The following is a 27,616-nucleotide window of genomic DNA, read 5'->3' as shown; positions in this document are numbered from 1 at the left end:
GCCTTTCAGGAAGCAGGAAAGAGCCTCGAACCTTATTGGTCAAACAAACAGTCCAACCAGCCAACCAGAGAAGAGCCAGCTGGAACTTGGGTCCCCAAGAGGCAGCAGTTAAGGGCTGAGAAGCACAGGTGCGGCTGGGTCCCCGCCTACCTGGGGCGGCTCTTCCTCCACCGCCTGCTCTATGTCGTCACTGAAAGACAGCTTGGCATCGGCGATGGCACAGTAATGTCGCGTCCACTTCTAGGAGGAGAAGCCAATGTCAGTGTCTCCCAGGGTCTCAGCCCCGGGGATCTGGGGCCCCGGGCTGGCAGCACCTCAACATTCGCGGGCAATGTCTCCTTGCAATGACAGATATTCACCCTGATTGCACAGAACCTGCACCTTCTGAGGACGCTCCCTGTATAAAACATCTACCCCAGGCTTCTCGTTTTCAGAACTTCTAAAGTGGTGTGGTCTCAGGACCTAGTGCCGAATTTTGAGAGCGTATTTATGCAGCCTGCAGCCTCTCAGGAAAGGGGTGGCACAGTCTGCTGGGTCCTCATGACTTTTTTTTCCTGTTCCACCTGATTTCTAAGACTTCTGGGATTTTTTTTTTCCAGCCAGTTTGTCTTGAAGACTTTTCCTGCAACATTTCATGGTGATTTTTTATTTTAACCATTTTTTTTTTCACTTCTCTCCAGGATATGTAAAACTACACTCAAATGGATTTGCCATGTTTGGTTCAGGGATATGAGAAGTGACACGAGATGCCTACAGTCACTGCATAGCAAGGCTTCTGGGGGAGCAGTGCCACATCCAAGGATACCCGGAGTTAAGGCAGCCACATGCATGCAGCATCCTGCACAGAACCAAGCGCTGAACCTGAAGGTCGATCAGTGAGCGCACAGGACCGTGAGGGCACCACTGGTGTTCCGAGGCCCAGGCTGACACCACGGTTAGCTAAGGAGCTGCCACAGGGCAATCGGGCGAAGGCTCTGTGCAATCTCCGGTACTACCGTGCAGCTGCAAACGCGTGTTATGTTGATTATGAAATTATTTCTAAATAAAACCTCAGCCTGCAGAACAGTTTTAGGAGAGAAATTCGCTCAGCAAATTTTCATTTCACTCCACATGGGAGCAACGCTGGGATACACTCAGAGCTCCCCAACCCCGTTCTAAGAAGGGCCGGGAGGTCTGCGGGCCCCGCGGCGTGAGGAGGGCCCAGGCGCACCTGGTCGATGGAGTCCCACATGTACAGTTCACCCTGCTGCTTGTGTTCGTCTTTCTTGTCCTCCATGTTGACGTCCACGTCACCTCGAGGACCCAGCTTCTTGTGCTGAGGGGGAAACACACAGAGACTGTCTCTCGAGATGCAAGGTCAGGGTCTGCAGGCCAGCACGCCTTCATGGAAGGCAGCTGGTCGGCAAGTGGGCTGCTGGGTTTCCCCGCCCCAGGGCCTTTGCACTGGCTCTGCTCCCTGCCTGGTTCTCTCTCAGTATGCTCAGCTCTGTGTCCACGCTTGTCTCCTGTGAGGTTCATCAGAAGGTGTCAGCTCAGCTGGATTAAGGGACACCTAGAGCCCTGGGAAGGCACTGCTGTTGGCTGTCTGCGAGGTTGTTTCCTGACGTGATTAGGGTGCCAGGACCAGGCAGGAAGACCCACCTTGCTGTGGCCGGTACCACCCACTGGCTGGGGGTCGAGAGAATCTAACTCAGAAGACGAGCTGGCTGCTTGCCCGGAGAGCCGGGACACACTCGACTCCTGCCTGGCCCTCCGTGGCTGGCTCAGGCCTTCAGCTGCTAACAGAGGGTCACACCCTTGACCTTGCTGGTTCTGAGGCCCAGACTTGGACCGAGCCACAGTACTGGCATCCCAGGGTCTCCAGCCTAGACATGACCTGTCACAGGACTTCTCGGTTGCCAATCCCCCTGACAAACCCTCCCCACGCGCCCTCCTGCCTCCTTGGAGCTCTCCTTCCCACCTAGTCTAACAGTAACCCACCCTCCCTCCGTGCCTCCACCCCCTTTATTCTGCTCAGAGATGCAGCCCTCCTTGAATGCACTGGTTTGTCTCTGTCTTCCTTGCTAGGGTCCACGCGCCCAGAAGACGGGGATTCTGTTTTGCACCTTGCTGTGTCTCCTGTGCCGGCATCACTTAGCGGAAAGCAAGTGCTCCACAGATATGCCGTGAATGGGGGATACCTCTGTGCACCCAGCACTCTGCAGGGGAGGGAAGGCAGGCTGTGGGCAGGACCAGCACGCGGAGGCCAGGCGGGGTGGCGGAGGGCACACTGGGGATTTGGGTCCAAGCAGCACTGCTGCCATCTCACGGGCCGTGTGACCCCAGGCAGGTAGTTGCACCTCTCTGAGCTTCATGGCAAGACCAGGAACACAGTGCTTGCCTGGGTGAGGCCTGAAGGCTGCTTCAACAAGTGTTTGCACACTGAGGGCCGCGGCGACTCGGAGAGCGAGGTCAGGGCTGCCAGTTAGACCCAGACTTGAAGTCAGGGCCAGTGGCCACAGTAGGTGTGTGACCTTGGCCTAGCAGCAATGTAGCACCAGCAATCTCGCTGGTGAGGGGGATGTGACAGCCCCCCAGTGTCTCCTGTAAGCCCAGGGGCACCCAAAGGCCCCATCAGGGACAGCAGCATGATACAGGCCTGGGCCCAGGCTTCCAAGGCAGACCTTGGCCTTCAACAGTCTCCTTGCAGGAATTGACTGTGTGACTGCAGCTTAGCCACTTCACCTCCAAACCTCGGTGCCCACATTGGCAGAGTGGGCGAGGGGCGGGAACATCTGTCTGCCAGGGCCAACAGAAGGCCAAACAGGAGAAGAGTTACAGCCGTACCCAGCCAGGCCAAGTCACTCAGCGACCATGTCGCAAGCACTGCTTCTGCCTCCCTTCCTAAGGCAGAAAGGGGGGGACCACAGAATACGGGGTGGGGGCAGGTGCCTCCCATCTTAGAAAAAGAGCTGGGCACAGGCGCACATGCATCTGGGCTGCCCTGAAGAGCCACCAGGCAGAGGACGGAGAAGACACAGACCCTCCAGGGTGTAGCTCCCCACCCGCTCACCCATCGCCCTGTCTTCACCTCGCTGGGAGTTTGGTGGTGTCCCAGCGACAGCGCCCTGGCACTCCCAGAGCACCAGGTGACACTCTGGCCCAGGGGAGATCAGGATCCCTTCCTCCAGCTCGGTGTGCACAAAGCCCCTCACACTGTGGAGCAGTCTGTCTCCCCATGAGACCATGACCTTCTGGAACACGAGACTGGTGCCCTACAAACCCTGGTGGCTCCGTCACACGCCCCAGCACACAGGAACCACAGACCCCTCTCGGAATGTAAATTCCGAGGGAATCCAATTACACTGAAATACAATTATGGAGCTATTAAATAGAGACCTTCGCAACGTGTGAGCCTGCACTTGCTTATTCACATCTTAAGTAAGATCTAGGGGCAGATCCAGCAGCCTCCATAATCCTAACGTGGCCACGAGCACACGGTTGCGTGGAGACATAACTGCCTCATTATGTGACCACTGCAAACATTCGCGGTGTCTGCGGGTGACAAAGCCGCCTGCAGAGATGCTGGGCTCAGGGGTAACTGAGAAAGATGCAGCGTGTCCCCCAGGCAGGTTCACACCGCACCCCAAATTCTAACCACAGTTCCCGGGAGCCCAGGGAACCCCAGATGAAAACCCCTGCCCCGGGAAACGACAGAGCAGGGCATGAGGACCCTGCATCACCTTGCAGAACAGAGCTCCAAGCTCGTTAAGCCAATGCCTATCTGGTCTCCTTATCCTAAGAATACAAACACCCAGATGTTAACTTGGTATCCCCAAGCACAGACAGAATTCAGCATCTCCCGCCACACCCCAGCACACCCAGCCCGGCACCCCCATCACAGCCTACAGCCTGCTCCAGCTGCTGTCCTCCTCCCACGCCAGCTGGGAGCTCCCAAGGGCACTAACGGCACCTAGGTCACCCCAACACATCCGGCACCTGCATGGGCCCACTCAGAGAGGAGCACGGTGCGGGTTCACCAGAGAATGCACAAATAAGGAGCTGGCACGGAATGCATCCATCACGTGATGGGCATGGGCCCAGGCTCTGCACGTGCACCCCTCACCAGGTGCACCCGGCAAGCTCATGGGCAGTGCTGTGCTATTATCCTGAGACCAGTGAGGACGCAGAGGCCGTGAGAGGTCTTGGCAGTGGTCAGGAGAGTGGATTTGAGCCAGGGCACTGGGGTCCAGGTGTAGGGCCAGGGCAGCTGGGTGCCCTGAACGTGGGTCCCCAGTGCCCACAGCAGCCTACCTTAATAATGATCTTTTCCCGCAGCTGGCTGGGTGATGGCAGCTGGTCAGCACTGGCCTCCGTGGGCTTGGTGAGCAGCAGGTCGCCTAGCACCTCCTTGAACACCCTGGCCATGTGGCGCTGCTGCTCCACACTGCAGTGCTCCTCAATGGACAAGATCACCGGGAAGCTGCGGGCGGCAGAGAGCAGTCAGCTGGGGACGGGGCAGCAGGGGTGCGGTCAGCTCGGGGACGGGGCAGCAGGGGTGCAGTCAGCTCGGACACGGGGCAGCAGGGGAGCAATGAGCTCAGGGATGGGGCAGCAGGTGCCCTCAGGGGACGGGGCAGCAGGGGAGCGGTCAGCTCGGGGACAGGGCAGCAGGGGAGCGGTCAGCTCGGGGATGGGGCAGCAGGTGCCCTCAGGGGACGGCTGCACAAAGAAGCCAGAGCCCTTGCCAACGGAGATGCCTTCGTCCACTGTGAGGACCCACAAGCCCCAGGACCCTGCGTGGCTCTGAGCTCTGCTGGGCTCTTCCGGACCCCAGAGTGCTCGTCTGTCGCCTTCCTCCCCTCCGCCCCGCAGGTACCAGCCCCACAGTGATTTTTCTCGGTAATTTCTCTCAACTCCCTCCTGTCTCTGAACTCAGGGGAGAAAGTGCTAAGTTAGTTTTCAGAGCAAACCCTCAGAAAAGGTGGAAAGAGAGCATCACACCGTGCACCAACACCAAGTCACCAACACTAACATAGACTGGGAGGGACCGCTAACCAACGTGAATGTATCGTTTGTTACAGATGTTGAACGTACTGGTTTCATGCATTAACATGCTATGCATACACACTGACAGGTCATTTACATATGTATGTCATATACATGTACATATGCATGTATCTTTACAGATGAGACTTGGTGGGTGCATTCATAGCTGGGCACCAACAGTCAGTTCTCATCAGGGGCCGTAAACTCTCAAAGTTGCCACCAACACTGATTAGCAATTCCAGAGCCACTGCTCCCAAGGAGAAATGAAGGGTTAGGGTCTGCGGAGCCTCTGGTCGCAAGATTTTCAACAATTCATTAATACAAGACTTTGTTATTTATTTGTTTGTTTCAGACAGAGGAAAACAGAAAGAGAGAGTAAAAGGCAGAGATCTTCTATCTACTAGCTTACATCCCAAATGCCTACACAGCTAGGGCTGGGCCAGGCCAAAGCCAGGAGCCCAGAACTCCATCCAAGTCTCCCATGTGGGTGACAGAGACTCAAGCACTTGACCCATCACCTGCTGTGCCCCCTGGTGTGCGTGAGCAGGCAGCTGGAGTTGCAAACAGGGCTGGGACTCAAACCCAGGCACACGGGATGCAGGCATCCCGGGCAGCGTCCTAACTCTGCACCAGACGCCCCCCCCCCCCGACCCTGGTTTATGCATATTTCAGCTTCCCGGACACACTGGTGATGCTCACTGAGGATGCACGCACAGGAACGCACACCAGGAAAGCCTGCTCACACGTCTGTTTCCTCCTGGGGCCACATCCCAGCACCCTCTGTGAGGCCATCACAGTCACCGGGGAAAAGCACAAAATATGAAACTCCTGGCACTCAACAGGTGGCCAAGGGGACTCTCATTAACATACCAGGAGCTGCAACCAGGAGCTGCAACCAGCGGCAGCACTGCGGGGTCTGACCTCAGTGCACCGGCGAGTCGAGTGACTCACGCCTCCCAGCACTCCCCAAGCCTGCCAGCCGCCTCAGACCCACTCGGGGCCCCACAGCAGCAGGCAAATTCACAAACACAGAGGCCACAACATTCACAGGTGTGCTACATGTCATCCGAACATGTGTCTCTAGTTCTCTGAATATCTGTACATCATTTGAACACGTGTGTCTATACATTGCCACATCTGTATGTCATTTGAATGTGTGTATATATTTCTAAATATTTATGTCACTTGAGCATGCATGTATATCTAAGTATATTTATGTGTCATTTGAACATGTATGAATACATTGCTATGTACATTTGCAAGTTATTTGAACATCTGTGAGTATATTTATATGTCATTTGAACTTGTGCAAATATATTGCTATGTATATTTGCACGTCATGTGAACATATATTTCTGTTTATGTCACTTAATCACATGTCTATATTTCTATGTATATCTGTACATCATTTGAATGTGTGTATACATTTCCATATCTGCATGTCATCTGAGTGTGTGTATATATTTCTAAGTATTTACATGTCACTTGAACATGCATGTATATCTAAGTATTTTTGTGTTATTTGAACATGTATGAATATATTCTTATGTATTTTGATTGTCACTTGAACATCTGAGTATATTTATATGTCATTTGAACATGTATATACATTTCTATGTATTTTGTATGTCATTTGATCATGTGAATATATTTCTGTGTATTTGCATATCATTTGAACATGAATATATTTCTATGTATGTTTGCATGTCATTTGAACATGCGTGACTATATTTCTGTCATTTGAACATGTGTATATACATTTCTCTGTATATTTATGTCATATGAATGTGTATACATTTCTAATATATTTGTATGTCATTTGTACACGTGTGAATATATTTACCACTCGCATGTGTGTATAAGGGTACTTCAAAATGTTCATAGAAAATGGAATTAAAATATATACATTTATTTTGGTGAAAAAAAACTGAAATCCAGACATATAAAACATTTCCAAAGTGCTCGTGAAAAATGCATTTTATGGAAATACTACGCATGGATTCAAGACCTTGTCCTGTGAACGAAGATCAACTCAACAACCAGAGCCACAAGCACCTGTGTCCCCAGACATCCCAGCCTCCAAAGCAGCAGAGCGGGAGCGCACTGGGCAGGGGTCCCAGGCGCCTCCCAGGCATTAAGCAGGGCTCTGGCTGCAGAGGGCGGACGCCGACATGGGGAAATGGGAGGAACTGAACGAGGAGAAAGCCATGACTTCCTGCTCCCAGCCCAACACCTCCCCCCATGCTAGTCACTCAACACCCATGAGCACAGCGCTAAGCACTTGTCCATCACGGCGCTTTCTCTCTGCACAGCCCTGGGAGGCACACATGACCCTCACCGCCACTTCTTAAGATACCGGAACCAAAGCACAGAATGCAGAGTCCCTGGCCCAGACGGGTCACTGACAGAGTTCAAAGGGCGCAGTGCAGCAGTCTCACACCTCTGAGGCTACCACAGGCCTCTCGCCAGCTGTCCACAGCCACAAGGAGCCCAGACCAGGAGCCAACAAACCGAGGCCCACATACCAAATCCAGGCTGCCTTGGACTTTCCTGTGTCTCACCTGCACGCACCATGCCCACTGCTCAAGTCGTGCCGTGGCTGTCTCTGAGCCGCAGCAAACGGGCTAAGTGGGGGCTGCAATAGAGACCACAGGGCCCAGGCACTGCTGTCCGGTCCTTCACGGGGACCCCGGATCCCCGGTCAAGGCCTAGATCACGGGCTGCCCAAACAGAGAGGATCAGACCCGGTTCAGAAGTCACACAAACCAAGCAAAATGTCAGCGCTGACTTGCTTGACCCCAGTGTTGTGTCCCTACACAACCATGCCTGCTTGAGATCACATGGACAAAGAGCCTGGTGCAGAGGCCAGCCCCGGGGAAAGACACCACCACCCAGCACTACCATCACAATCACCAACAACCATGGCCAGCATCATCACTAATACCATCAACACCAACAACCCAGCACTACCGCCACCAGCACTAGCACCAACCACCACCATCATCACCACCAACAACCCACACTACCACCATCACACCAACCACTGCCACCATCATCACTACTATCATCACCAACAACCCACACTACCACCATCACTATCACCACCAACCACCACCATCACTACCACCACCAACCACACCAATATCACCAATACCATCGCCAACAACCCATATACTACCTTACCATCACCAACAACTCATACTATCACCATCACCAACCACCACCATCACAACCACCAAAAACCACCACCAATATCACCAATACCATCACCAACAACCCATATAATACCATCAGCATCACCAACAACCTCTGTCACCATCATCACCAATACCATTACCACCAACCACCACCACCACCAATGCCATCACCACTAACCAATACTACTACCACCACCACCATCACCACCAACAACCCACACTGCCATCATCACCATCACTATCCATACCATCACTGCTACCACCACCAGATTCTTTGGATCCCACAGGCCTCTGGGGACCTGGGAAGCAAGGAGGATTTTAGCAGGAAGGGAACCTTGGCTGTCTTTCTCTTTGGACAGGCTCAGAAACAGAGAGCAGGCTGAGAACCGGAGGGTGCAGGGCGCTGTGGGAGCCTCCTGCACTCTTGACCTGTAGGGGGCACCAACAGTCAGCTGGGGCTCACGGGTGACTGGCTAGGATGGAGCTCAGGCCTCTTCTGTCTGGGGAAGGCAGGCAGCATCTATATCTGCCCGTCAATCCACTCCTAGCTGCCTTTCTTTAAAGGCCACCAACTCACCTTGAGGTGACAAAGGCGTGGTCTTTGATGGCCTGCACGACGTCGTCGAACTTGATCTTGGTGGTCCGCGTCCAGCCGTGGTAGATGATGGGCTTCCCGTCGGGCCCGTCCCAGCAGTCCACTGGGGAGAAGGGCAGTGGCCTCAGCCCCACACACGCCCACTGAGAGCAGCTGGAGGCCACCCAGGTGAGGACGGTTCTCCTGCATCCGTGTGGCTACCTGGGACCTACGTCACGTAGTTCCTAGCTTCACTGCCTCAGTTTAAAACAGGTGTCTGAAAGGGGTTTATCTTCTGCTGTCACCTGCCTCACTGTGGCTTGCCTCTCTGCTGGTGCATACGACAAACAGCAAGAGAAACGCATTTGCAAGCATCACTCGAATATTCACACGGGACGAGATCTGGGCTCTGGGTCTCCATCCCCCAGAGGGCAGCAGCAGCTGACGGAGTCACACTTGACTCTGTCGCATTTGCTTTTTCCTGGTGGGGAATTAAAAGTATTAACCCAGAGGTCTGTGAGATAACCGTTCCCTGTGACACCAGAGCCTGAGTCCGTGGTATGTGCCGGCGCCCAGCCGAAGATACCTGCAAGTCCCCAGGGGTAGAGTGAGCCAGGCCAACTGGGAAGAGATGGGAGGACCAGAGGGGAGGAAGGATGCGAGGTCGGCCATCTGTCTCAGAGCCACCCTCACCGTGCAGGTCATGTGGGGCTCCGGGTACTCTAGGAACCACCTGTCCACCCTCAAGGGCACCGAGGCGCTCTCTGAAACCAACCCCGACAGAAGCAGGGTGAGCACCAAAGACAAGAGCACCGTCCTTGGCACTGCCACCCCTACCCCAGGCTCCTGTGACACTGGGACATTTTTCAGGACGCCCCAAACCATGGACCCGTCAGGCTCCAGACACCGCTCCTTGTCTCAGCGACTGTGAGAGGTCCCAGGTCTCATACCATCGACGACTCGACAGGCACCTGCGCCTGCCTCCGCCAGTCCCGCCCACCTCCAGCAGGAAGAAGCCCCACAGCCTCCTGGCCCCACACCCGCCTCCTCCACTCACACTCAATGCAGCGGCAGCCCAGGCGCAGGCAGCGGATGTACGCCTCCGTGGAGGACTCGCTCCGCAGCTGGTCCCCAGTGAGGTACCTGAGGGGGAGAGGCAGGTGGCCATGGTGGGCAGGCAGCCCCGCCCCTAGGCCCGAGCCGCCAAGGTCCTGAAAGATCTTCACAGCTCGAAAGATCCAAGGACGGCCATCACGTGGCCACAGACCTTCAACTCGGGCCACTGGTGCAAGTCGTGCGCAGTAACCACCGGGGCAACACAGACGCACGTGTGCCCCCAGCAGAACCCGGGGCACCAGTGACACGGGGGCAGGTGAAAAGTGAACGCCACCCCCCCCGCAGCTGCCCAGCAGGGCAGAGGTCGGGCACAAAATCGCTGTGCCCCGCCCTCCCCCCCATACCCTACACGCTGGCCTTCATAGGTTATTTCTGCCTCGAGACCTTGGTATGTGGTGCTCTGTTTCCTGAACCGCTCCTCTCTGCCCTATTGCTGGTTCTCTCATCAACTCACAGTCATGGCCACGTCCAAGGTGGCCTTGCCCCTCCAAGCACAGGGAGATGAGGCTGCTCTCCCCTCATGCCCTGTTTCCCTAGCAGGTGGCAGGCACATAGTAGGTAGCCTGTGAATATCAGCCCAACAACTAGGGGAATTGCTTTTCTGTGGCCAGTATGAGAGGCCTCAACTGTGCAAAGCAGCTCTGCCGACTTGCTTGGCAGAGCCGCTGAGAAAGGATTATCATTGCCAGGCCTGCTGGGAAATGGAGCTGCATCCCCCATCCCCGGCCCCTTCCAGAAGGTTCTGTATATTCCAGACTGGGACACATGGTGGCCGTCATGCAACACGCTTTGCCAGAACGGAGAGCCCACGGCGACACTCACGTGTTGTGGGAGGAGGAGATCCAGTAATGAGACAAGGGGTTGTTCATGTCCTGCATGTCCACCACGTCGTACTTCTCGTCCCAGATGCTGTTTTCTCGCGAGAACAGGTACGTGAGGAACTGAAAGAGTCAAACACGGCAGGGATGGGTCTGGCGGCGGCTGACCTGCGGCCGGCGAGTAAAGGGCTTTGGCCGGGAAAGCCCACTGACCTTGGCCAGACCCCAGGACCCACGCCTCCATGCCAATGGCTAAGTCGGCCATGGGCCCTGCCCACACCCGTGCTCTCATAGATCCAAGCGGTGTTTTCCTCATTAATGTACCCCCCCCAGACACCTGCTACCTGCAAGCCCAGCACATTGCACTAACAGGGACAGTAAGAGCCCCACCCTCAGCTCCAAGGTCACTTTCACCAGTATCAGAACTCCCAGCCCCCTCTTTTATATATATATAAAATATATCAATACATAGGGCCAGCATTGTGGCTTAACAGGTAAAGCCACCACCTGCAGTGCCGGCATCCCATACAGTGCTAGTTCAAGTCCTGGCTGCTCCACTTCTGATCCAGCTCCCTGCTAATATCCTGAGAAAGCAGAAGATGGCCCAAGGCCGGCGCCGCGGCTCACTAGGCTAATCCTCCGCCTAGCGGCGCCAGCACACCGGGTTCTAGTCCCGGTCGGGGCGCCGGATTCTGTCCCAGTTGCCCCTCTTCAAAGCCAGCCCTCTGCTGTGGCCCGGGAGTGCAGTGGAGGATGGCCCAGGTGCTTGGGCCCTGCACCCCATGGGAGACCAGGAAAAGCACCTGGTTCCTGGCTCCTGCCATCGGATCAGCATGGTGCGCTGGCCGCAGCACGCCGGCCGTGGCGGCCATTGGAGGGTGAACCAACGGCAAAGGAAGACCTTTCTCTCTGTCTCTCTCTCTCACTGTCCACTCTGCCTGTCAAAAAAAAAAAAAAAAAAAGAAGATGGCCCAAGTGCTTGGGCCCCTACACTCACATGGGAGACCCAAAAGGAGCTCTGGGCTCCTGGCTTTGGCCTGACTCAGTCTTGGCCATTCTGGCCATTTGGGGAATGAACCAGTAGATGGTAGATTGGTGTATCTCTCTGTCTCTCCTCTCTCTTTCAAATAAACAAACACAACTTTTTTGGGAAAAAAAAATTTATTTATTTGAAGGAGGGAGGGGGGAGGAGAGAGAAAGAAACAGAGAGAGCAAGCGAATTTCCATCCACTGGTTCACTTTCCAAATGGCTGCAACTTAGCCAGAGCTGGAGCAGGCCAAAGCCAGAAGCCCAGAGCTCCTTTGGGCTCTCCCATGTGGGTGGCAGGGCCCAAGCACTTATGCTCCTAGCCCCTTTAAAAAGGAAGGGGGCAGATATTTGGTCTAGAGATTAAGACACGTGTGTCCCAGAACACAGTAGCAGGATTTGACACCAGCTCTGGTTCCCGACTCCAGCTTCCTGTTAATGCTGACCCTGGGAAGCTGTGGAGATGGCTCAGTACCTGAGTTCCAGCCACCCTCCTAGGAGACCTGGAATGGCTTTCTGGCTCCCAGCTGCAGCCCCCAGCCATTGTCTGCGTCTAGGGGGATGACAGCACACACGCTCGCTCTCTCCCCCATTCTCTCAAGTAGCTAAGCATTTCTAAAATAAATAAATGAGAAGCTAGAGTTCCCTGGGGCTTCCCCATCAGTGCCACCTCCCCAGCTCTCTGTGCAAGGTCAAACACAAGGGAGTCCACCCTGGCAGGCACCCATCAATCTTCCAATTTTGTGTCTATGCGCTTCTCCTGCTGGCCGTCGCCCTCTAGTGGCGAAAGCAATAAATCCACCTAGACCACTGGGTTGCTAGAGGAGTCAGCCAGGGGGGCATCTGACAGCAAGAACCCACCACCCCCACCACGGTAGGGAAGAGGATCAGACCGGAGACCTGGGAAGACAGGCAGGAATCACAGGACCCAGGGTGACAGCGAGCCCGGGGTCTCTCACCTCATCCACGAACAAGAAGGGCTCGGCCGTCTCCCTCATGGTGTCGTCAATAAACTTCGTCATCCGCTCACGCACTTTGTTCAGATCCTGGGCCCAGAGCTCCTTCAAGTGAAGGGAACAGGAAGTCACCGGAAAGGGACAAAGCCTTCCCTCTCGGGCCCCTCCGGTCGCAGGCGGGAGCCCCGTGCCGAGGCCTCGCTCTGCCTGGGGCCAGGGAGCAAACGCTTTGGGCTCTGAGGGCCATCGGGGTCTGTGGCGACCTCTCAGCTTTGGTGCAGCAGCACGAGAGTCCGAGGTCTCACGTGAGCAAACGGCCAGGCGTGGCTGGGTCCCAATAAAACTTTATTTACAAAACAAGTAGGGGCCGCATCTGGCCTGCAGGCCACCGTCGGCCAGCTGCTGCCTCTGCTCACTTTCCACGCTGGTTAGCGTGAAGCAGCTGGGTCTCTCGTTCAACCTGGGCGACCTCGGGCAGGTGGCAGCCCCTCCCATGCCTCCTCATGGTAACAGTCTCCCGTGCACGGAGACCGCAGGGGTGCTTTAGGTCCTGGCTGACACGGTGCCCAGGGCACAGCAAACTCAGCCTGCAGCAGCATGTGCAAACAGTCACCCTCTTGCGGCCACCTCAGTCCTCACAGTGACCCGCCATGTCATTCGTGTCACTGTCACTTTGGTGACGGGGACCCAGAGGTTCCGGAACACCACAGAAGGATGGGATGTTCACGCGTCCCGTAAGCCAGAGTCGGGGTTCCATATAAACCAAGAGTCCAATCGCATGGTGTCTTTCTAGGGGCCACACAGATGCTGCCCAGACACAGGGACACCTGTGAAATCACTGCAGAACCCAGGGCCCTTAGCCTAACAGAAAGTCACATTACTGCGTCCTCTCTGTGCCTCAAAACCCCCAACAGTCACAGACCAAAGGGTGCCACCGCACGCGTCCACTGAGCCGCTCTGTGGGAGTCTCAGGTTCTACACCTCCATCCCAGTGATGAAAAAGCCAATTTGCTAGCAGATGCGTGTGTGTGTGTGTGTGTGTGTGTGTGTGCGTGGCTGCAGGGGAGGAGCTGGGGGAGGGGGGATTCGCAGGAACGGGAATGAAAAGCACAAGGACACACACCAGGGGGTGAGCACACACCCCTCTCGCTCAGGGGTGCACAAGCACAGAGCCCCGCTGTTGACTTGCAAATCTGCACTGGCTCAGAAACACAGCACAGCCCAGAGGCCGGAGGCCAGTGCGTGCACCTGCAGACAGATGTGCGGGAAGCCTGTGAGCACAGCAACACAATACCCGAACCTCAGGACAGTCCACGTCGACACCTTGCCTGGCCTCGAGGCCCCAAAGCAGCTGCGAGACGCCCCTTCCTTCCCTAACATGTGCATTCACTGAAAGGCATGAGTCCCAAGCCCACAGAACCTGGAGCTGGACTGGCTGCAGAGAAACACATCTCCTACCCAAATGACATTCACACCTTCGAAAGCTCACCTACTCGGCCTGGGGTCTTGCGTTAGGCACCTAGAATAGCGACGAAAAACGAACGGTGATGGCCGGAAACGTCCGGGCTCTGACTCCCGGCGGCCCCATGCTGAGCTCTTGCTCCCATCCTGGCTCACCTTGAACTCGCCATGTGAGACCCAGGAGGTTCGTGCTAGGTTATGTCGTGGGGAAGGCGGCGCTCCCAGCCATCAGCTAACTCGGCAGACAGCCCGGTCTGAGACCAAGCCAGGCACACCCAGTTCCAGGAGCTGATTTTCACTCCTTTCCTGCAGTGCCATCCCTCCCTCCCAGGGCTGTCTGCTGGAGTTTTTAACTCCTGCCCTACAGGAAAATTAAATTAGCTCCAAGCTTTCATTCCCATTAGAAATGCTGCCACTGTTTCCTGAGTGTAAGTGACCAGGAGGCAACTATGTAACTGAAGTATGTAACTCTCAGATCTTCACTCTAACTGCATGTAGCCAACACACTCACTGCAAAACTGCTCTACTGGGCACGGCAAGTACAGTGGTGGTCATTCCATGAGCAGCTGTCACCCCAAACACACGCCATGCAGGGGCTCCAGGCTGCCCGCCCCTAGGTTTCCACAATGCAGGGAAAGCTCCTGCACTTTCTGGTGGCCCCAAAACCCGGATCTCTAAGCATGACCCAGCAAGGAGGCCAGATTGGGGAAACATAAATTATGAGTGTCTGCAATAAACTGGATGACCACTAGGTGGAGCTACAGCAATAAACCCAGGCCAGCCTACCAGGTGGTAAACTCTAGGCTTTAAGGAATTGACAGCTCCCTTCAAAAAGGATCAAATTTGGTGCAAGGACCAGGATGGTAAAAACAGAAAAGTGCACATGCCTCTTCCTCTCCATTCCACCAGAGGTACCTGCATGTGATTGGGCACAAGAAAATTAATTTAACCCCTTCATTACTCTCCCCTTGCTCCTGGCTTCAGGCTGGCCAGAGTCTCTTCTGATCCCCATCACTCACTGCCTGGCGGGGCAGGCAGGTGGCCCTCTCCTGCACCGGCCTCCTCACCACCCGTCCCCGGCCATCACGGAGGTTCAGCCTTCTCAACACCAACTCAATCCGACTGCACGCTGGGCGACACTAACCATGCAAGATGTGACAGTAGCACTTTTTTTTTTTTTTTTTTTTGACAGGCAGAGTGGACAGTGAGAGAGAGAGAGAGAGAGAGAGAGAGAGAGAAAGGTCTTCCTTTTGCCATTGGTTCACCCTCCTATGGCCGCCATGGCTGGCGCTCTGCGGCCAGCGCACCGTGCTGATCCAAAGGCAGGAGCGAGGTGTATCTCCTGGTCTCCCATGGGATGCAGGGCCCAAGGACTTGGGCCATCCTCCACTGCACTCCCGGGCCACAGCAGAGAGCTGGCCTGGAAGAGGGGCAACCAGGACAGAATCTGGCGCCCCGACCGGGACTAGAACCCGGTGTGCCGGCACTGCTAGGTGGAGGATTAGCCTATTGAGCCACGGAGCCAGCCGACAGTAGCACCTTCTAACAGGTAGTCCCTAGCTGCGAGACAGATGAGCTAAACGACTGGAAAATGAGGAGACACACAGCCTGGGATGTACTTTAGATGGAGGCGGGGGGAGACACGTGGGTGTCTAGAAGGGAGGACGTAACACTGGCAAAGCCCCCTTGTTTCTGATCTGGGTCATGAGCCCAGGGCAGCGCCCAAGGCCGCTTGGTCTACTTCTGTGTGCCAGGGGCCTCTGCAAGTTTGTGCAAACAGCACCTTACAAAAACCTGCAATGCATTTCAAAGATGCCTGCACCCCGGAAGCTACCGTCTCCACCTCGCTCTCCCGTGAGCTTCCTGAAGCACCCTGGGGTGTGAGAAATGCTCTCCGAACTTAGATTTTGTGTGAAGAGGATGATATAAAGTCCACTTTTTTAAAAATCCAAAAAATTATATAAATGAGGGGAGAAATAAACAAGACTCTAAAGACATAAAAACGTGGTGTGTGTGTGTGTGCACGGGCGTGTGTGTGTGCACATCTGTGAGTGACCACCCAGATAAACCCAGGTTCTCATGCACACAGATCTGTGCGGTCCTCTCTGCTCCCCTCAGGTCTGACACGCAGGGGCTCTCAACCCCACTTAAAGACGAAGAAACAGGGGCGCAGAGAAGCTAAGCTGCCTATTCATGGCTGCACAGCCAGAAAGAAAATCTCACTTTGACCTCCCTGCCGTGGGGACTCCCATCCCGAGGGGCTGGACACCTGTGCGCAGGGGACTGCCCTGTGCACACAGGGGGCTGGGCAGCACCACTCTCCTGCATCCCCGGGAGCCAGTAGTACAACCAGAGCATCCCTGGACACTGCCCAGAGTCCTCCGGGAGGGAAGCCACTCCCAGCATGCAGTGCCCTGGACTCTGCCACCCGCTCAGAGCCCAGGCACAAGCACAGTGCAGGCAGCATTGCTGGTTCTCTCCCAGAGGTCCTGCGGCTCCCACCAGTCATGGAAGGCTCCCTGGGGAGTGACACCCAAGAGCCTGGTGGGGGAGCTGCGGCCAGCCTGCAGCCCCTGTCCTCTACCCAGGCCTGCAGCCGTTTCTGAGTCCAGAGTTGAAGATGGCAAAGTGCGAGTGGTGGGTGACGCGGGCAGCGTGGGGTGAGGAGGAGGAGGCCCCGACGCAGGAAGCCGCCCAAGCCCTGCCCTCCCCAGCCCCCTGCACGTCTCTGACTCCGCCCTCTCACCTGCTGTTCATGCAAGAGAAACCTCTGGAAGTCGTGCAGGTGAACGGCAGAGGCGTCCGGCCGGTCGGTGTTCCTGCCCTCGGGGAAAGGGAGGCCATTCAGAGGGCGCCGTCCATCACCCCGGGGTGATGCTGGCCACCGGTCCCTCGGGTCCCCCGGCTGTGCCGGGCACCAGGCAGGCGCAGGCCTGGAACCCGCACTGAGCCGCTCCCAGGGGCGTCCTGTGCACTCTGAGGTCTGGGAAACCCCACATGTGTGCGGAAGAGAAGCCACGCACGGGGGACACGGGACAGGGAGACAGGCGACAGGGAACGGGGGCGGGAGGGTGGGGGGAATGCCTGGGGCAGGGCCGAGAGGGCCCAGACCCCTGGCTGGAGGCCCAGGACGGCTTGTGGAGCAAGAAGCAGTGAAACCCCAAGGACCGGGAGGGCCAGGGAGGCAGGCCAAGGGGACCCCAACTGCAAAGGGCTGTAGGGAAAGTGGGGAGGCAGGGACACGGCTGGCGCCTGCGCACAGTGCGGGAGCAGATGCTGCAGACACAGGGGCCTCCGTCCAGACCTGGCCAGGGCCCTCAGGGGCTCGGAAGCAGGGTGGGGAACACGTGAAGCCCCGGCCCCCTAGCCATGCTGCGGCATGAGAGCCACCAGCCAGGGACAGCAGAGGGCATCTCCCTAGATGGCAGGGAGCCCCCCCCCCCCGCTCTGAATAAGGGCAGGGCCCCGGCCTGGGCCAGCAAGGAAGGGGTGCCGGCTGCACCCTACACCTGGCAGCTCCCTGGCTGGGACGGGACGGCACACCCCAGGGAGACGAGGGCACTCCTGGAGCCCGTGCAGAGGCGGGGGAATGGTCTCCCTAAAGAGTGCAGGAGGGAAACACGCCTCACGCCAGCCCCTCTGCCACCCAGGGGCCCGAGCGCAGCGTCTCGCACCCCAGTCTTTCTCGAGCCTTCCCTGTCCAGTCTCACAGTCTCCCGCCAACCTTTCATGAAAACGCTCAGCGGAAATCAGGTGTGCCTCAAGAGTGCCGGCGATCCTCGGAGGCCCAGGTTTAGAGAGTGACCCCAGGAGCAGCCGCCCACGGCTGAGGGCCGGGTCTGGTGCCAGAGACCATGGCCCATGCCGTTAACTCCATGGGAAATGCTTCTCCCAGTCACACAGGCCGCCTTAGAAACCCCCACTCTGCCAACCCCGAAGCCCTGTAAGGGTTCTGACAAGTCCCACGGCACCGACTTTTTAATGATAATATGATTACCAGTCATGATGTGTGCCATGCACTGCGTGACGTGTTTTGTACACTTCATCTCACGTCCATCCAGCAACACCTGCTCACCCAGGAATTTCTCAGAATTCTGGGACCATTCGGGCACAACACCTATCAGCCTGTTACGTCCCAGGAAGTCCTCTGAGCCGCCAGGCTTTCGTACGGAACCTTCTGGGCTATGCTCCCCACACCCCATACAGACCACTGCTCCACGGGCGTGCAGGTGCGGGATGGCCAGTTCCCCGAGGAGCACCCACCCCTGGGATCTATTGCTGCCCCACGGAGGTGGCCGCCCCCAGAGACCCAAACACAAGGTCACCGGTGCCCAGCACAGCGCCCGAGACGGCCCTCACCCCAGGATGAACACGGAGGAATCCTTCTTGAATTCGTCGAGAATCTGGAACAAAACAGAGAAGACACACACGGAAGTGAGGTACTAAAGAGAGCATCTCCAACCTCTGACTTCAAGGAAGAAGCATCGGACAGCGTGGCAATGATGGCACTCCTCCACCAGAGGGTGCTAGAAAGCACTTTGCCCAGTTTCCCCTTGCACCAGTTCTTGCTCATTTGCACACACGCAAACACGTGCATATATGTCCACTACATGTGTGCACATGCAGCCACACACACCTTATCCATTTCTGGTTAGGTAGCATCACTTCAGCAACTTCAGTGACACCCGACTACACGAACCCCTCGAGTAATTCTGTGACACGTGACAGATGCTAATGACGTGAACGACTCCTCCTCCAGGCCCCCCAGACACTTCTTATGTTCCTGCTGTTGCCAAACTTACGGAAACTCTGAGGCTTGAGCACCGCTAGGCAGGCAGGCGGATGGACACACGGAGGAACCGGCAACCTCAAGATGGAAACCATTTGGCAACGCAAAAGCCTGAATGGATCTGTGGATTGTGAGTCACCACGTGTGGCCTTATGCCCCCACGGAGCCTGAGAAACGCAGTGCAGCCTCCTGCCAGTTGGCACAGGGCCAAGACCTTTCTCTACCGTGCTGGCAGCCAGGGGGGTGGGGACTAAGCAGAACGATGAGTGACGGGCCAGCGAGGGGAAGTGGTGGTGCACGTCTCCAGGTAGCCAGAGGGTATCCTCTTTCTCACACCCAAGCCACCAGATTCGACACTGCTGTGGCCAAGCCCGGGAGCTGTGCCTCTGCACAGTGGGGCTGACGGTCACCAATGCAGAGCTGCTTGTGGCTGAGGGGGTGACATCCACAGTGGGGGGCGGGGCTGGGGAAAGACCACGGCTTCCTTCCTACTCACACGTGCCCCGCGGCAGCTGTGGCCCCACCAACAGCAGAGTTCAACGTTTTCATGAGACTCCAGATATCTGCATTTGGACATACAGCTGCCCAACTTCTAAACGCAGGCGACTGATTTCAAGCACATTTAAACCTGTAGGCCAAGTACAACCAACAGCAGGTGCAATGTGGCATTCCAGCCACCAGGGGGAAACCTTTGGCAAAGTCTCATTTTTCTCAACATTCCACACTGGGCAATGGGGCGCTGGCAGAATTTAGGAATCCTGGGAAACTCTCACTCAGATTTCTCTCTGCCATAATAAAAATTGCAGCCTGAAATACCCATTACGTGCAGTTTTGCCACAAAGGAGACCTGAGCCGTGCAAACTTTGTCCTCCAGATGTGTCTGCCATCTGTCTGATGGAACTGAATCTTGAAATTCCAAGGCAAACTATTACTAAGCACTATTTGGCACAGGCCTTTTGCACAGACCCAGTCTACAACACATGCCTGGGTTCAGGTCCCAGACTCACTCCCAATTCAAGCTTCCCTGGGAGACACCAGGTGATGGCCCAAGTGCTTGGGTCCCTGCCTCCCACGTGGGAGACCTGGATGGAGTCCTGGCTCCTGGCTTCAGCCTGGCCCAGCCCCAGATGCTGCAAGCATGTGGAGAGCCAGTAGATGCTATCTATTGTGTTCTCACACCTGTTTGCTTGCCATCCCTGTCCTTGAAACAAATATATTAACAAACCAGTTCTCCCAGCCCCAGACCCTGGCATCCTCGTCCTCTACCTGCAAAGCCATCACTGATTACGATGCACATGGGGAAGCGAAGACTCCACAGCATGGCTCTCCCCGACCTAGGCACATAGGAACTGCTTCTCCCATTCACTTTCGCAGATGCACCCCAAGTCCCACAGCCAGTGGTCACCCCGTGGCCACCTGCAGTCCTGCACTCAGAGACACTCAACCACTGTCTGCCACCCACAGTCACGCTCCTCACTTACAGCACCTGCACCCTCAGCTCTCGGTCCCTCTTTGGGCCTTCCCAGTGCCAAGAGGTCAGCTGTCACCACCTCCATCACACAGAGGGGAAGACAGAGGCCAGTGGCAGTCAGGGGCCTGCCCGAGCTCACACAGCTGGTGAGAGAAACTCAACCCAGGCCCCACAAACCCCCTGGCTCCCCACCAGCTCTCCCTGGAGCCCCCTGCAGCCCACCAGGCAGTGCACTTGGTGCATAGCACAGAAGACCCCACTGTTTATGCTTTACCCGGCTTCTTATTGCAAAAGTAGCCAGGAAATCACAGTGTGCAAAAACAAAGTGCAGGGTCTCCCACACGGCACACACGTCAGTCAACGCTAAATGTGAATTGTGTATCCTTCCACACTTTCTCTCAGCCCGTGAAAACATACAAAGGAGAATGATTCTATGTTATGTATTTTTAAGGAATTTTCTTTTTATTTGACAGACAGTGAGAGAGAGAGAGAGAGACAGAGAGAAAGGTTTTCCTTTTCCGTTGGTTCACCCCCCAAATGGCCGCTACAGCCGGAGCTATGCTGATCCGAAGCCAAGAACCAGGTGCTTCTCCTGGTCTCCCATGCGGGTGCAGGGCCCAAGCACTTGGGCCATCCTCCACTGCACTCCCGGGCCACAGCAGAGAGCTGGCCTGGAAGAGGAGCAACCGGGACTAGAACCTGGCACCCATATGGGATGCCAGTGCCACAGGCAGAGGATCAGCCAAGTGAGCCACGGCGCCGGCCCCAGCATTATGGTTGTTTTTTTTTTTTTTTAAACAAAAAGTTCAACTTAGCTCTAGGCCTGCATCTGCCACTGGCTCTCCCCACGAAGTATCAGAAACATCTTTCCCGATTAAGAGCAGCAGGACCGATCCTTGCACCTGAGTGGCTACGTTACACTGCACGGCACCCAGAGGCCACGGCTCACCCAGCTACGCCCCCACTGGGTGCTCGGTGGGCTCCAGGCGTTCGGCCAGCCTGGGTCACCGTGCTGCAGTCACCAATCTGGAAGTGCATTCTAGGGTTCTGGTACTTTCTTTCTGCCAGATTCCCCAAAACGCCACTTTCAGGTCAAAATGAAAGTTCATCTTCATTGTAAAATAGTCCATATTTTCTCTTTAAGTATTTGAGAGACAGACCCAAGTGCCTGTAACACCTTGGACTGAGTCAGGCCAGAGCTGGGAGCTTCCTTCCAAGGTGAGATCAAACAGTGGAGTTAGTTATACGTTTTTACTTGAACAGATTTCAATTCCAGGCAAGCCCAGGGCCACTCCCACCAGGAGAACCAGCTAGCTCCATTTCCCTGCGCCGTCCCCACAGGTGGAAAACTCAGCGACTGGAGCCGATCAAATCCATGGAAACGGGACGCTGCCGCCATTCCCACTTTCTCCCTCCTGGACGCAAAGGGAGACTGAACCATCCTCGTGGGTTTCTCGGGAACACAGGGAACCCACACACACCTTCGGCCACCTGCTCGAGAATCACCTTACCGATCTTTGGTGTTCGAACATCAGTTTTTTATAGAAGAGATGGAACTGCTCGAAGCTGAGCTCATCCTTCTGTGTGCCTATTTCCTGTGAACAGAAGACAAGCGTGACCACGTGACGTCTGATGTCCGCCCTAAGACAGCCTCTGGCCGCTTATGCCAACAGAACAGCCGTTCGACAATGCTGCCTACAACCACACCGAACCAAAAGTGTGCACGAGTTTCTAATCCACCTGCCTGGCGCTTACAGAGCACACACACCAAGGACATCCAGCCCCGAGTCCCAGCAGGAAGGTCTCAGCCAGCTCCCCGTGAAACCTAACAGCTAACTCCCTCTTTTGGGGGGTGGGGATAGAAAGCACTTTCAATGGCTTCCAAACCCAGGCATGTTGATTGGGTATGCACATACAGCTCGCTTTTTCAAAACTGCAAAAGGAGGAAGGAAAAACAAAAACTGAAACAAAAATTGTGGCCAAAACTGTCGTCTGACAGCTCAGCTCCAATCAAGCACTTTATGGATTTGGCAGTCCACGTGACCCTTTAAGGTGCTTGATGTCTCCATCTGCAAAATGGGAGAGAGGCCAGAGAGGGCACCCCTGAGACCAGGCAGGATGTGACCCACAGGACGCCTGGCTGCAGGCACCCTTGACACAGGACAGAACTCCCGGTCACAGGGCAGTCAACAGGACATGCCTCTCCCATCCTTCAACCGCTCTCTGTGCCTCCATTCTTGGAAAAGTGTGGTAGGGCAGTAGCGGGGAAGGGTCCAAGGACTGCTTGCTAAGGACTGAAAGGGGCTGGCTCTCCTGGGAGCGCAGCACTCCAGACACAAACGAGCGTTTCCCACTGAGGACTCCTGTGAACGGGCTGGCGCTGGCTTGGCCAGGTGGGCCTCCAGCTGGGCTGCTGGACAGAGTGACGTCCACAGCATACGATGAGTCAGGACCGCCCCGGGGGCAAGCAAGGTGGCCACGCATAATGTCACCCATCCCCCATTTGGAAAAAGCCCCGCCTACTGCACCCCACCCTGCCACTCATAGAGCGGCTCTGCTGCTTTCTCTACCAACAGCCTGAGTACCCGAGAACATTCCCAAACCAGATGCAAGGTGGAAGGGTGGATGGTCAGAGAGGAGGAGAGAGGGGCAACCCTGACTGTTATGCCACCAGGACAGGCACACAAAATACCATGCCCCTGGCAACCCACAGAAGGACTCTGGTGACCGTCCAAAAGGCACACTTGTGCCCATGCCACCAGGAAGAAACCAGGCTGTGGGGTGGCCGGGGACACAGGGAACAGTGGACTGGTAGATGCGCGTCCGAGTTCAGACGTTCCAAGTCAGCAGCTCGGTGAACCTGGCCCGAGTTATCCACGGGACGCGCTGGCCGGCCAAGACAGATGCACTCGGGGGCCCGGCCCTCTCTCGGGCCTCCTTCCACGGACGGGTATGTGGCAGGGGCCCTGAGTTCCTGTGGTTCCCAGGGTGAGCTCCGAAACTCACCACAAACTTATCCTTGAGGAACTTGGCGCTGCTGGCTTTGAAGTTGAGCAGCGGTAGGATGGTCTTCAGCTCGCGCAGGCTGATGCTGCCAAAGAGGAAACCAGACTCCGTCAGCCGCGGGGTTCCCGGGCAGGGGGTGCAGTGATGCCTGCTCCTGCCTCGGCTGCCCACCACCCCCCAACACACACACACACACACACACACACACACACCAGGAGAAAACCACCGAGAGCCGTTCATGGAGCCCACCCAAAACAAGGCACGCGGGGCCCACAGGCACTGGGCACCATGGTAAGTGGGAAGGGCCATGCTGTGGGTCACACGGGAGACCCAGGGTGGGCAGGACACGGGGTCAGATGGCCAGGAGACCTTGGATTCAAGATGCTGCAGGGTTCAAAGCAAGGCAAGGTCACTGAAGGCCAGACGGCGGCAGAGGAACAGAGGCCACCAGACGTGAACACCTACTATGTGCCAGGCTGCCCTGGGTGCTCCCAGGCAGCACTACCTATGCTCCCCACCCCCGAGCCCCCTCACTACCCAGGAGATGGGAGCGACCCCAGGTCCACAAGGGCAAGGGCAGAGGCTGCAGGGAGTGCTGCTCAAGGTCACAGCCAGGCAGCCGCGGAGCCTCATCCGAACCAGATTCCAAAGAGCACAACCACAGGACCGGGACGAGGGGTCACATGACCAGGATGACGGGCGTGCATTCCTGGAGCCAGGCTCAGGAAGGATTCAGTCTACAAGGAAGGGAAGGAAAGCGGATTCTAGCCGAGGGGATAGCGTCCTAACATCAGCAGTGACGGTGACCGTGACCGCAGCTGGGACTCAGACCACACTGGGCATCCCTCTAGGCACAGGTGAGCTCATTTAGTACCACTGCTGCCGTCATCTTCCAGGTAGGTAGACGGACACTCAGGTGTCCAGTCTGTGCTGGACTCAACCCCAGGCTGCCCCAGAGGCCGCCAGCCTATTGCCCAGGGAGCCACACACACAAGAGGGAGGGGTGACCCTGGTGGGAGTGGAGCCTGGACAGGAAACCCAGGCCCCAGTGTGGTCCAGAAATGAACTGGCCTCAGGCCGCAGGCAGTAAATGACCCAGCTCCGCCACCACTGTCCACTCAGCCTCAGGAAGAGGCAGAGGTGACTGTCCAGTACCTGCCCCTGGATTCCCAGCGCCCTCACATCCAGCCTTCCATCAGTCACCCTCACCCGCAGCTGCTCCCCGGCCTCAACACCACGATGGGGCCAGCACCAGCGGCTTTCACGGGGACTCGCTGAGAGCCACAGGAGGCCCTGGCGAGGCTGGCTGGGGGCGGGGGGGGGGAGGTGGGAACTGGGGCAGAGCAGGATGAAGGCAAGGGGTGGCAGGGGCCACACTGCAAGAGGCAGCAGGAAGAGGGTCCTGACCCAGCCAGGGGCCCAGGGCAGCACATCCCAGGCCAGAGGGAAGGCCCAGGTGCCCTCAGGAGCCCAGGCTACAACAGAGCAAAGGAACCAATCCACTCCAGCAAGAGGCACAGGGAGACGGCTGGAGAGGCCCAGCTGCTCAGGACCAGGGCGTGAGAACCCGAGCACCTGGGCCGGCGGCCCTAAGGTCTCTTTTTCAAAAGTAAAAGCAGGGCCAAAGAGCTCCTCTGGGCTCCTGGTACGGAGGCCTCCCTGCCCCATGTCCCTAGGTGAGCCCGTCCCTCACTCCGGGGACCATGCTGCTGCCCCTGGCCTGAGCACACACAGCACACCACTGCCAGCAGCTCACACGCTCAGCCCTTTCTGGGACTGGACATCAGATGGACACAGTACCCCACACCCCACTCCCTCACCAAGGGCCCATCTCTTGCCAGGAGCAGCCCACAGCCAACAGGCAGTCCGAGTGGACTCAGCTCAGCTCGGCTCTCTAGGGCTGCTGGGGAGCTGTGACACCCCCAGGAAGCCTCCTGCATTCAATCCCACATCTCAGATCATGTTGCCTGGGGAGCAACCCGGGCAGTGGGTTAGGAACCAGGATTAGGAAGTCCACCACCCATCACAGGCCACCCACAGCGCCTCCCTTTTCTTCGGCAGACAGCAGTAAACAATCACAGAGCTCTTCCCCGTTCAGCCCAGCCCAGCCCCAGGACCCCTCAAGCCTGCATCCCAAGAGCCACCCGGAACTCACCTGCCACCCTGCCGCTGCACAAGCACTAACCCCAGCCTACGCAACACACACCGGCAACAACAGACATTAATACCGAGCGTCTGAGTCAGGCACCCGGGGAGGCGGGGCTAGCCTTTCCTCTCCCTTGTCAAGAGGAAACTGAGGCACGGAGAAGGCATTTGCCCCAACTACACAACCGGGACTTGTCAGACTTAGAGCCAAACCCAGGGCTCCCACGATGGCAGAAGGAGTGCTTCACCTCTGCTGCCCGGCACGCCAGCCGTGAGCCCTCGAACACGGCTTCTCCAGCTCAGGAGCCACACTGTCTATCTAATTTCCATTAACACAATTTAAACAGCCACGCGTGATTAGAAGGTCCCACAGCAGACAGGGCTGGCTTCTCCACACACACAGCACCCAGATCACCTGGGACTGCATTAAAATGCAAATTCCTGAGCCCTGCCCAAGACCCACCGAATCAGAGACAGCAGCAGTCTGTGCCCAGCAAAGCGCAGGACGAACCAGTGAGATTAGCCACAGCAGCCTCTGCATGGGTGTGGCCAACACTGCCCAGGCAATTCTAGTGGGCAAGATCCCTGACTGGTGGCCCAGGAAACCTGTGTGCACTGGGCCCACACCTGCTCCCGGAAGGCCCCGCTCAGTCCCCCAGAGTCCCTGGCAGGGCTGAAGGAGACAGGGAAGTGCACAGGGTGGGGTTGTGGCACAGTGCACTAAGACACCACTTGGGAAGCCTGCGTCCCAGACCATAGTGCCTGGTTTGAGTCCGGCTCCTCTCTGCTTCCAATTCAGCTCCCTGCAATGCATCCTGGGAACGAGCAGATGGCGGCCCAAATATTTTGCCCAGCCACCCACGAGGAAGACCCAGATGGAGTTCCTGGTTCCTGCCTTCAGCCTGGCCGAGACCCAGCTGTTGCAGCCATTAGCCATTTGGGGAGTGAACCAGCAGGTAGATCTCTCTGACCCTCTGTCTCTCAACGTGTGTGTGTGTGTGTGTGTGTGTGTGTGTTGCTGCCTTTCAAATTAATACATTTTTTAAACAGTGGCATGCCCACTCCAGGCATGCAAACTCACGGGAATATGCTCAGACATCAGGGCAGAGGAGGGAAAGAAACACGTGCAGCAAAGCCATGACGAATGCAGAATCCTGTGCACTGTGGTGGGGGTGCACAGTGGAGTGCCACATTGGCAAACACAGTCACCATGTGATCCAGGGATTCCATCGCCTGGGCACACACAGCAAAGAAGTGAAAGCAGAGACTTGAACAGGTATCTGCACACTCATGTCCACAGCAGCACTGTGCTCAGTGGCCAAAAGGTAGAAACAACCCAACTCCACGGATGCTAAGTGAACAGACACAATCAGTACGTGCACCTGCTACAGCGTGGTGGGACCCTGAGGACGTCTCACTAGGCAAGCCGGACTCAGAAGGACAAAGGACGCAGCATTGCACTCACAGGAGCTGCCCAAGTCACTAAACCCATCGAGATGCAGAGTGCAGTGGCTAGGCGGAGGGCAATGGGGCAGGTACTGCTCAGTGGGAATGGAGCCCCCTTCCTGGAGGGAAAGTTCTAGAAGTGGATGGGGCAATGGCTGCACACTAGCTGAGTGTCCTTTACCCTCAGAACCATGTACTGGCAAACAGGAAATGCAGTTACAGCTGTCTTAGGGCATAAAGACAAATTAGGCCGGCGCCGTGGCTCACTAGGCTAATCCTCCGCCTGTGGTGCCGGCACACAGGGTTCTAGTCCCGGTCGGGGCGCCGGATTCTGTCCCGGTTGCCTCTCTTCCAGGCCAGCTCTCTGCTGTGGCCCGGGAGTACAGTGGAGGATGGCCCAAGTGCTTGGGCCCTGCACCCGCATGGGAGACCAGGAGAAGCACCTGGCTCCTGGCTTCAGATCAGCACGGTGCACTGGCCGCAGCATGCCAGCCACAGCAGCCATTGGAGGGTGAACCAACAGCAAAGGAAGACCTTTCTCCCTGTCTCTCTCTCTCTCACTGGCCACTCTGCCTGTCAAAA

At 56.5% G+C, this 27,616-nt stretch overlaps 1 protein-coding gene across 1 annotated transcript in view; it reads right to left on the bottom strand.

Annotated features, from left to right (window-relative positions):
• PLCG2 (phospholipase C gamma 2) overlaps positions 1–27,616 on the bottom strand; it is a 137,331-nt gene that overhangs the window by 41,852 nt on the left and 67,863 nt on the right. The window contains exons 6-16 of the mRNA XM_002711657.6: positions 23,444–23,528; positions 21,949–22,032; positions 18,537–18,580; positions 16,924–16,996; positions 12,720–12,821; positions 10,738–10,856; positions 9,857–9,942; positions 8,803–8,923; positions 4,294–4,462; positions 1,211–1,315; positions 151–240 (exon numbers count right to left, since the gene is read on the bottom strand). Coding sequence (XP_002711703.2) covers positions 151–240; positions 1,211–1,315; positions 4,294–4,462; positions 8,803–8,923; positions 9,857–9,942; positions 10,738–10,856; positions 12,720–12,821; positions 16,924–16,996; positions 18,537–18,580; positions 21,949–22,032; positions 23,444–23,528 — 1,078 coding nt within the window. The remainder of the gene's footprint in view (positions 1–150; positions 241–1,210; positions 1,316–4,293; positions 4,463–8,802; positions 8,924–9,856; positions 9,943–10,737; positions 10,857–12,719; positions 12,822–16,923; positions 16,997–18,536; positions 18,581–21,948; positions 22,033–23,443; positions 23,529–27,616) is intronic.

Source organism: Oryctolagus cuniculus, chromosome 18, assembly GCF_051225735.1.
Source record: "Oryctolagus cuniculus isolate XC-2025 breed Fujian yellow rabbit chromosome 18, ASM5122573v1, whole genome shotgun sequence".
Taxonomy (NCBI): domain Eukaryota; kingdom Metazoa; phylum Chordata; class Mammalia; order Lagomorpha; family Leporidae; genus Oryctolagus; species Oryctolagus cuniculus.
Note: the sequence above shows the minus strand (reverse complement) of the source record. Positions and strands in the feature narration are given on the sequence as shown.